This window comes from Paramormyrops kingsleyae, chromosome 23 (assembly GCF_048594095.1).
Source record: "Paramormyrops kingsleyae isolate MSU_618 chromosome 23, PKINGS_0.4, whole genome shotgun sequence".
Classification (NCBI taxonomy): Eukaryota; Metazoa; Chordata; class Actinopteri; order Osteoglossiformes; family Mormyridae; genus Paramormyrops; species Paramormyrops kingsleyae.
The window spans coordinates 15353014-15363436 of NC_132819.1; the positions used below are offsets into that span (position 1 = coordinate 15353014).

At 37.8% G+C, this 10423-nt stretch overlaps 1 protein-coding gene across 1 annotated transcript; it reads left to right on the forward strand.

Moving 5' to 3' along the window:
* The first annotated feature begins 4806 nt into the window (after positions 1-4806).
* Positions 4807-6214, forward strand: LOC111843985 (forkhead box protein H1-like). The gene is made up of 3 exons (XM_023812038.2): positions 4807-5178; positions 5293-5388; positions 5508-6214. Exons 1-3 carry the CDS (start codon positions 4990-4992, stop codon positions 6123-6125), a joined length of 903 nt encoding a protein of 300 aa, XP_023667806.2. The 5' UTR covers positions 4807-4989; the 3' UTR covers positions 6126-6214.
* Positions 6215-10423: the final 4209 nt, after the last annotated feature.

Consider the following 10423-nt stretch of genomic DNA (forward strand, 5'->3'; position numbering starts at 1 on the left):
CGAGTCCTTTGAATGCAGTAAATAGGTGCTACATGTCTAATTAATTCTTGTCCTGATAAAAGTACTCTTCCATTTGCAGTTATGCTGATTTAATGGGTCTCGTTAGGAAACAATCGTCCTTCCGTATATTTTACTGTACAGATAAGCTTCAGATAAAAAAAAAAAACATGTATTTACCTAATTGTGTCATGTTAATGTATAACACATGCTTAATCATTGACTATACAGCTGGCGTTCCGTCATTGATGTTTGTGTGGCTAATATAGTGCTTATATACTTCCCCGCATTTTTATATAATTTGAAATCATATAGTTAATTCACTCTTTTTGTAAGTCTTCTTTATGTTTGTGTTTTATCTTTTATAATTGGCGTTAAACTAACCATGGGAATAGTTATCTGAAATAATTCATATAAGATACAAGTTCAGCCTTTCTGTCAGTGGGGAGAGCTGGCGCTGCCTTTGAGCCCATGCGTATTTTGCTACAGTTCGTATTTTATTAACTCGGGAGGAATCTAGCGGTTGGCATAAATGCGCACAGGAGAAGGGCTAAAAATGCTTAATTTATGCTAACTTTACATATAGAGAGGATGTTTAAATCTCAGAGGTCATTCAGATTATTTTCAGTAGGGGACGCCAAAGGAATGCTATTTGCAGAACATAACACCGTGATGGTTGTGAATAAATAAAATAAATAAGTAATATATCCGAAAGATAAAAAGATACGTTTCAGGTCTATGTAATGAGTGAAATATCAGGGTTCTGTCAATTGCAGCAGGAAATGTCGTTTATTGAGTTTCAAGCATCAGAACAGAAGTCCCCCGATTCACTTAATCCCTCAGAAATGCCGTCAGGAAGGATTTTGACACTACACTGTAAAAGAGAGAAAGTTAAGACAACCTAAAATTTCAAGGCAACATACTGCACTAGATTTTTGAATTTTGAGGACTCGAACTTTTAAATTTAGAAGAAAACCACCAATTGTTGTACCAACCATGGGCGTCGCTAGGCCATTTTTAGGGGGGCTTCCCCTAACATTTGTACTCAGCCCCCCTAAAAATTCTCCATAAACTTTACTCAAATTGGTGATCGCCCACGTCCCCTTTAAATTTCATATGAAAACGGCGGCAGACTTCGGTCCGCCCTGTCTTTCAGCGCGGTCTTTAACTGATGCATCACAGACTGCGGCATCACAGAGCGAGGATTAAGCCAAGGTGTCTGTTTTTCGATAAATTGTTATATCTGCATCAGTGCAGTCCTTTTTCATAAATACGGTTTACAAAAATGTCAAAATTTTCGCTGTGTTACGTCATCACACCAGCTGTTTCCTCTAGCGAAAATGAAGCCCTTAATACATACCCTATTAACCTATAGTCTACTTTATAAAACAATGATGTTGTTGCCGTATTAGTTGGATAACCTGTCTATATAAAACATTACACAGTGCATGGCATTAACTGCCATGGAGTTATGCACACAAATGATTAAAAACAGTGACAGACAGCATTCAATGCACTCGTTTTAACTGCATAGCAGTGTGACTTACAGAGATAGAAAAATCCTGGTTTTCTTTTTTTTTAATAAATATTGTATTGTATTAAAGAATGTCCCAGATCGTGAAAAACATTTATTAGCCTTAGAGTAGGGTTTTTTGTCACTTTGATTTAGAAAAAGTTACTTTTTTAATGAATAGAAACAAAAAAAGAATGATATAAAAAAGATGTTTTGTTTAATTACATTAAAACAATGTTTGTCTATATTAATGAATTAGAATAAATAGCCTAGTAGATATAAAGTTTTAAGGGATTGAATGTAGAACCTACTGTCTTATTTATGAGGAATCAGGAAGACTCATTTGAGTACTGATTCTGAACAAGCCAAATACGAGTTAAACATCTATGGGGGCTGAGCCCCCCTTAAATGAAAATGCTAGAAACGCCCCTGGTACCAACTAATTATTTTTTTATTCAGGTAATCTATCTTTCATATCTATAAAAACTTCTGATTTTTAGTTTTACATACTAAGAATTACAAACAACAAAAGTTGTGCCAGCTTATTCTCTTTTGTTCAGATGATTTATCTTTCATAAGCGTAAAAAGTTGAATTAGCATGTTTATCTGAAACATGATGGCAATAAATGACAGCAGACACATTTTGAGTATCTCTGTGGGGAACAACAGCAAACTTGACGGTGATGGGCCTGTTGTGGTACCTATAGGTCACAGGCCTTGCTCAAGGGCCCCCACATGTGTTGAGACTGGGCTTGAACTGGTGACCTTTAGTCCATGAGTAGAGAGGTTTAGCTCAGGTGCATGGAGCTGCATAAGGTGCTAACACAAAAACACTTGACAGTTTTATAACAGTTCAGAGTTTTTGCAGTGTCCAAGTCCAGAGGGGGCAGCATGTAGCTTAGTGGGTTAAACCTCTATGCCACTGACCCACAGATTGCAAGTTCAAGCCCAGCCCAGACATGTTTGGGCACTGCTTTTGTACCCCTGGGCACTGCAATGGGTGAAGCCTTAGTATGCTAAACAACTAACGAACACTTCAAGTTACAAACGGCCGTTCGGAACGTATCTCATTCGTAAGGAGAGGAGCGTCTGTATATACATATGAAAGACAAATTATCTGAATGAAAAATAATTACTCGGCATAACAATAGGTGGTTTTCTTAAAAAATAAGTTTGAGATGCCCTTTTTTACAGTGTATTAAGATTAAGATACAACTCTATACATAGTGGAAATATTTTTAGTTTGACAGATATGTGGAGCTGCGTATTACCAGCATATAACAGCGGCAACTGAAGCCAGTTTTGGGAATAATGTTCCCTTATGGCCACAGTATATAACCATAGGGGTTACAGGAGAATGGCATTGTTTATATGACCTTATGCAATCTCGATGTTAAATTATTACTGCCAGTTTAACTGATCACTGCCTTTTTCGGCATAACACCGGCAAGAAAATTTCTCATGATTTACCGTCTGCTGCTTAATTAGTTACATAGGTACTATTCGGCTATACAACCACCATTACTTAAAGTATTACTGTTGTTAGCTTAATTTCCCATTTGTGCTTTTAAACTAATGCAAACGAGAAAACATCATATATTCATTGATACGATTAAAATGACAACAAACTGTGAATTCTCAGCATTCCAGAGGTTTCACGAGTTAAACCTCCATTACACATGAGTCCCATGTACATACTAGCGGCAATGCACGTTAATTTGAAATTTAAAGGAAACAATCAGGCGACAATTGGCCCAAATCCCACGAGATATTTGAAAGGCAGAGTACGAGATTATCCTCGTTAGGTTTATAGAAATCAGGTGCATTTTATCAGAATGTGTTTGTGGACTAAATAAGCGAAAAATCATCATAGAAATTAAATTCCCAAGTAATCTACAGCTAATGAAAGTTGAACTGGCCGAACCGAGGAACATGTCAACAATGGTACAAGAAGCTTTGACAAGGAACGCTACGTATATAACAGATTTTGTCATACAGAAACAACAATTAACGACTCTATCTTAAACTGGCATTCACTTGTGAACGAAGTAACCTTATCTAATAAGTAGCCTATGCAGTGTTACGTTTTGTTATAGAATAACCATAGGCTACCTGTCAAGTTTTGGATTTGAAAATAAGGGAAATTTTCCGGCACCCACCGCGAGCCATCCCACCACCCCAACCAAGCTCCAGCATCCCTTACATTTTAAGACAGGTGTACAAGAAATCTAAAATAACCGCTTATCATTTACATTTTATTTTCATTACACGTACATTTTCTTTTAATTTCTCATGTTCACTCATGTGGCTCTCTGGCATTCACTAATGACTTATACAGATTTGTTGCAGACTTTGTATCCTTTTGTTGAAGTCGTCAAGAAGGTGAAAGTGACGTTGTTTTTCGCACACAGCTGTATAGTCAATGATTGAAATTTTAGGTTGTATTAACTTTCTCTCTTTTACAGTGTAGTGTCAAAATCCTTCCTGACGGCATTTCTGAGGGATTAAGTGAATCGGGTGACTTCTTTTCTGATGCTTGAAACTCAATAAACGACATTTCCTGCTGCAATTGACAGAACCCTGATATTTCACTCATTACATAGACCTGAAACGTATCTTTTTATCTTTCGGATATATTACTTATTTATTTTATTTATTCACAACCATCACGGCGTTATGTTCTGCAAATAGCATTCCTTTGGCGTCCCCTACTGAAAATAATCTGAATGACCTCTGAGATTTAAACATCCTCTCTATATGTAAAGTTAGCATAAATTAAACATTTTTAGCCCTTCTACTGTGCGCATTTATGCCAACCGCTAGAATCCTCCCGAGTTAATAAAATACGAACTGTAGCAAAATACGCATGGGCTCAAAGGCAGCGCCAGCTCTCCCCACTGACAGAAAGGCTGAACTTGTATCTTATATGAATTATTTCAGATAACTATTCCCGCATGGTTAGTTTAACGCCAATTATAAAAGATACCCACGTGTCAAAACACAAACATAAAGAAGACTTACAAAAAGAGTGAATTAACTATATGATTTCAAATTACAGAAAAATGCGGGGAAGTATATAAGCACTATATTAGCCACGCAAACATCAACGACGGAACGCCAGCTGTATAGTCAATGATTAAGCATGTGTTATACATTAACATGACACAATTATAGGTAAATACATGGGGTTTTTTTTTTATCTGAAGCTTATCTGTACAGTAAAATATACTGAAGGACGATTGTTTCCTAACGAGACCCATTAAATCAGCATAACTGCAAATGGAAGAGTACTTTTATCAGGACAAGAATTAATTAGATAGGTAGCACCTATTTACTGCATTCAAAGGACTCGTTAGTCTGGAATGCACACCTTCTATGTCGCCATTGTCCCTACAAGCTACATATCCTCATGATTCTTGGTCTCCAGCATTTGAGATCTGCCATCCAAGAGAGGTCTTCTTTGCTTTTGCTGACACAGGATGAAGAACTGCATCACGGCCACCATGCCTGCAACCTCCCGTAACAGGACATACCTGTACACCCAGGATTCATCCGGCGGACTGCAGAGGAGAAAATACAAGCGGTATTGCAAGCCGCGCAGCACGTATTTGGGTCTGATTGCTAATGCTATTCAAGGGTCACCGAGTAAGAGACTCACCTTCTGCCAGGTAAGAGAGAAATACTCAACGCTGTTTAATGTATCACCATAAAGTACCGACTGCATTACAGTATTGATGAAAACTTTACACTAGGCCTTGACTGTCATTTTTCCATTTTGACAGATAATGGACAAGCTACAGACGGTCATATCGGGGGACAGAAAAGGACTTCAAAATAATATCAGAGTCTGTCTGACGTCCAGCGATTGCTTTCTTAAGGTATGTATTTCAGATTGTGTGTCAAGTATTGCACCTCTCTTGCGTAATATATAGGCCTAGCTTTAACAAATAGGACTTAGGCCTATTTTCTTAAGTAATGGAATTATGATATTTTTCAGGTTCCTGTGAATCCAGAAAGTCCAAATCCGCGAAAAAATTTCTGGAGAATTGATGAAAGCCGGATCACCCCACAAATGCTGCGACGGCACTTCAAGGGCATGGAGCACATCTTCCCAGATCTGGCATCTAGATCAATGCGAGATGCAGAGACCGGCGGAGAGAACCATGTTACCGCCCCGGTGATGGACAGCTCCGGCCGGGAGAACTGCGCAGTCAAGTTCAGCGGCCCGTTTTCTATCGAGTCGCTCTTGAGAAAAGACAATTCATGCAGTGTAGGCAAAGTGCAGCCCATTTCGCACGGATCACCGCAGAAAGTTGGTCAGGAATTGCTACACACGAAGAGGAGGAATGCTACGAAAAGGAAATGCAGTTGGGACACACGTGTGCATGACTTGTGGGACACCGGACGTGGACACTGCGTGCAGGCGAACTTTGCAGGAGATCACGGTTACACCGCGATCTACTCCGATAATACCGCCATGCCCAGAAAGAGAGCTTGTTTCTCTGCAGATTTGCCTTTTCCTTACTATCCTTTACTCAATATACCTTTCCAGTTGAACGTGTCGTGGAATTTAGTTAAAGTATCTCCCTACTATACGCATCAATTTAGGTTATAGGTGAAATGCGATAGATAACGTTACGCACTTTATACTAAAATGAAGTCGCCATGGATGCATACATTGTGAAACGATTATGTTTTTTCAAATAAAAGCCATTTAAATGTTTTTTTTTTCATCATCATTTAATACTATCTGCCTTTGAACACTTTTGATATAGGGTACATAGGCCTAGTACAAAAGAATTTAGAATCTTTGAATTGAAATCTTTCAATTACAAGTGCGCTTCCTTAACCATGAAGCCACCACTGCCCGCATCACCAAAATGAAAAGCAACAATATATATTTAACATGTTTTGCCTTCTGGTTATCTTAATCTTAATATTCAAGTCTAGACTAAAAATGTACTTTTTCAGTCTAGCTTATAGGGACTCTAGTTCTAGCTAACTGCTCACTCCCGGTTAGACCTATACTGTGAGGTGTAGAGCTGGGTGGGGATCGGTGCTATTGCTCACTGGGGGCTTTGGGCAGATGTAAAGCGTTTTCACACTGTAGTATTGTAATATTGTGAAAATGCGCTATACAAATAAAATTGCATTGAAAAATTGAATTTAATTGAATGATGGCGGTAGGGATTAAGAGATGCGATCTGACGGAGGAAGCTCACTCATTGGCCAGATTACGCTGTGGTTTAATGACCTGTTATTCACAGTCAATGTAGGCGTTACTGGTTGACTGAATAATTAATTTAAACATGTTTTTACAAAATGTGCATGTGTGACTGAATGCTGTGTGAGTATACCACGCAATGGGTTGGCACAGGTACACAATATGACATTGACTGTTTTAGCAATGCAAATAAATACTATCTCATAATACCATTTCTTTGGATTAATGCATAGGGTACTTATTAGAATGAATTCATGATTTGGGTATTTGTAGCAATGGCTTAATATTTACATTGAGCGATCTAGTGGCTGAAGGCGGGGAGACAAGCGAGGAGGGAATGACAGCCTGACTACACCATCGTTATTAACATTGTTGAGACCATCGATGGACAGATGTGCTTCATGGTTGTTAAGAAGCAGCAAATATTTCTTCTCCTTTGTCGTTTTTTGTGTGCTGGATTAAAATGTTTCAGGAAGTCCAAAAAATTACATTCCTTCATCCATCTGGATGGATTGACTCCATATTTGTATCCAACATGACCTTGTACAAGAAATGACTATGGAACCTGACTGTAGGAAATGTAGTCCAGCAGTCTGGTGGAATACCGTTACCTATGGCAGAGACGCAGACAACACAAGCAACTGTCACCAGTCCCCCTCTTTCTGCTGATGTAATTGGACCAACTGGGCAATCTTATCTGCAAAGGGCCGCTGTGTATAAGTTTTTGGTATAACTTCTAGGTCAGCCATTCAAACCCAGGTGTGAGCAGTCTTCAGCCAATCAGTCCTCTAATTAGTAATATAACTAGGGAGTTGCAGTGAAAACCCACATATGCAATGGCCGTTTGTAGATAAGACTGCCCATCCCTGTACTAACTGAATGGTTACTTGTATTCTTGTGTGACCATTTTATGTCATCTTCCTTTGCCGAAGACCAGTTCCAATAGTCAAAAACAGTACGGAGGATGGTAAAAATTCCAGGATGTCGTTATTTGCCCCCCCCCCGCACAAATATCAAGGACACCTACAGTAGGCTGTGTCTCCGCCGAATGAGACCAATCCCATGATTCACTGCACCCCAAGTGTATTCATGCAAGGGCAGTTATAAAGACCAGTCCTGCCAAGACCGCAAGTATTCTTGGTCTTGAGAAACACGCTAGGATTCTGTCCAACGTCACCACTGCAGCTCTAGTGTCACGTACAACCGTAAAAGATTGGTTGATATTTACAATCTTTAACAGAGCCCCGATATTAATGCATGATAAAAGTATATCGATATATAGACGATGTGTCGTCCAATGTCTCGTTTTAAAAATATATTGATATACTGTAAACATTCCTAATGGGTCATCTAGTTTCATTGTCCCCCAGAATCTTCCTTTGTGTTGTGAGCGGATTTGCTATGTTTTTTTTTTCTTTTGCACGATTTTTGTTTTTTTTAAGTGTTTTCTGAGTTTGCAGCATGTTACCCGCCACTATATTAAGGTGGGTGATATAGAAAAGCCCAACTTAAATGACTGGTAACCTGTTTTGTGATTGGCCAGGATTATGCTCATTAGATTGATGAACTTTTGCTCTTTCTGAATATACTGGATATTTTCCCTGTTTTTCTGAGCTTGAATTGTCAACCCATATTTTCTAGACCTGAATATTACAATCCAGATTTTCAAGAGCTGAGTTTTACAGCCTGATTTTTTTATTATCACACAAGCAACATAAATTCAAGTTTTGGTAATGAATTCAAATTCTGTATCTTTAATTCAGGTTCAGGTGAACATATTCAAATTTGCATTCTTTAATTCAAGTTCAGGTAGATATTCAAATGTAGGTTCTGGTACTCAGGTAATGAAATTCAAGTTCAGGTAAATAAATTCAAATTCAGGTTGTGATGAGTCTGATTGGATGCCATGCTTTGCCCTTTAGTGCCGTCTACAGTGCCCTCAAGAATTATGAACTTTGTGACAACCAATGTGGATAATAAACCACATTCGTTTGTTATGTTATTTTGAAGTGAATTTAATAAAAATAAGATTTTGATAAACGCACAGTAAAAAAACAAAACAAAGAATGATAGCAATCAGTTGACAATTGTTGACAAAATGTTTATCTGCATATAATCCTTTCAGCAAAGTTACAGTTTTTCTCGGTTGCTTGGGACAAATTCTCAAATGAAAATGGTACTTCTCACAACCATATGTGTAAACCTGCACACGTATAAGTCGGTTTCTCACAACATGATGTCATTTCTCATTGTTTTTCTTCATTTACAAATTATTTAGTTTTGGTAACAGGAAAGGTCACTTTGCATTAGCCCAAAAATCAGTGGTACTAGTAATGTTGTCAAAATTAATTACACACTTCTCATTTTTTTAGATATACTCTGCAAAACATTTAAACGTGTGCACGGTGTAAGTCAACACATGCAAAATTGTTAATGTAGTTGTCAGAAAGGTTCCCTTGATAGTGAAATATAAGGGAAATAGTTCAAAAATAGAGGTTTTATTGAATGATAAAATTAGAAACTGCTTATCACCACCAAACCATGTTTCTTTACTTGCTGCAATGATGACATTCCAGCAGATTCTTATGGCTATATTAGATGGCTGAGGCACTCAAGAAGATTTTTTTCTTATATGCATTGTAAGGGAGAATATCAGGTGTTATGTAGATGAAAGTATGTGGCTAAATCAGCAGGAGCGACAGGACAACACACAATGTAGAATTGGCCACCTTCTTTCCAACATAACTACCAAAAATACAGCGCACGCTTTTACTGTAACTTAATTTTTTCATAGCTTCCAGATTTGTGTATGGTTCTATGTGTGGCGTTGCAATTTCTGTTGCCCAGAAAAAAAAAACATCTTACAAATGTTACAGTATTCCAGTCTTGCAGAAAGCAGATTTGTGGTAAAACCTTGTAAGGGTGTCTAGAACATACGTACATGTGGTTTGGAAAATTCAGCTGGCTATCAAGAAATGATAGTGAAGTAAATTGAGCAACAACTGATCAATTATAATTCTTAAAATGCTTCCGTAATATATTTTAATGTTGACAACATGACTTGACATTTTTCTAGTATACGTCTCTAAGACAATAGTCCAGATTTCGCTTTTTGTGGCATTGACTAAAGGGCTGATAAGAAAATTGCATTTTGAAAAACGAATAAAAGATTTTCTGAATTAATTTCTTCATTTTTGCTGGTTATCCAAATTATTGTGCTGCAGTGTACAAACTGTTTTGAGAAACGCACAAGCAGTTGAGAGAACCTTAAGACTTTCCAGGATAAAATAAGTGTCTCCATTTAATGACCGTCTTTAACCCAAACAAGTCACTAGATGGCGCAACACGACTATTGCTTGTTAGAAATAAAAAATCCTTCTTTATTAATATTGGATTCGTTAAACATAACATTTATACCGTTATTGAGAACCGTGTCTGAAGTCTAATGCATAGATCTGTATTTTATATTTTTATTATAGAGTATCATTAAACACATGGAACTATACTTTTGTATTTTTACCATTGAATAATGTTTAACACATGGCAGGTTTACGTCCAAATGTGTAAATGGAAAACAAGATTGGTATTTTTAGACTTCGGGAAGAAAAATGCACATAGCTAGAGCAGGGAAATCCGGCGTGGTCTTTGACGCGGCCCCACAGATCCCTCCAGTCACTGGGTTTACGAGG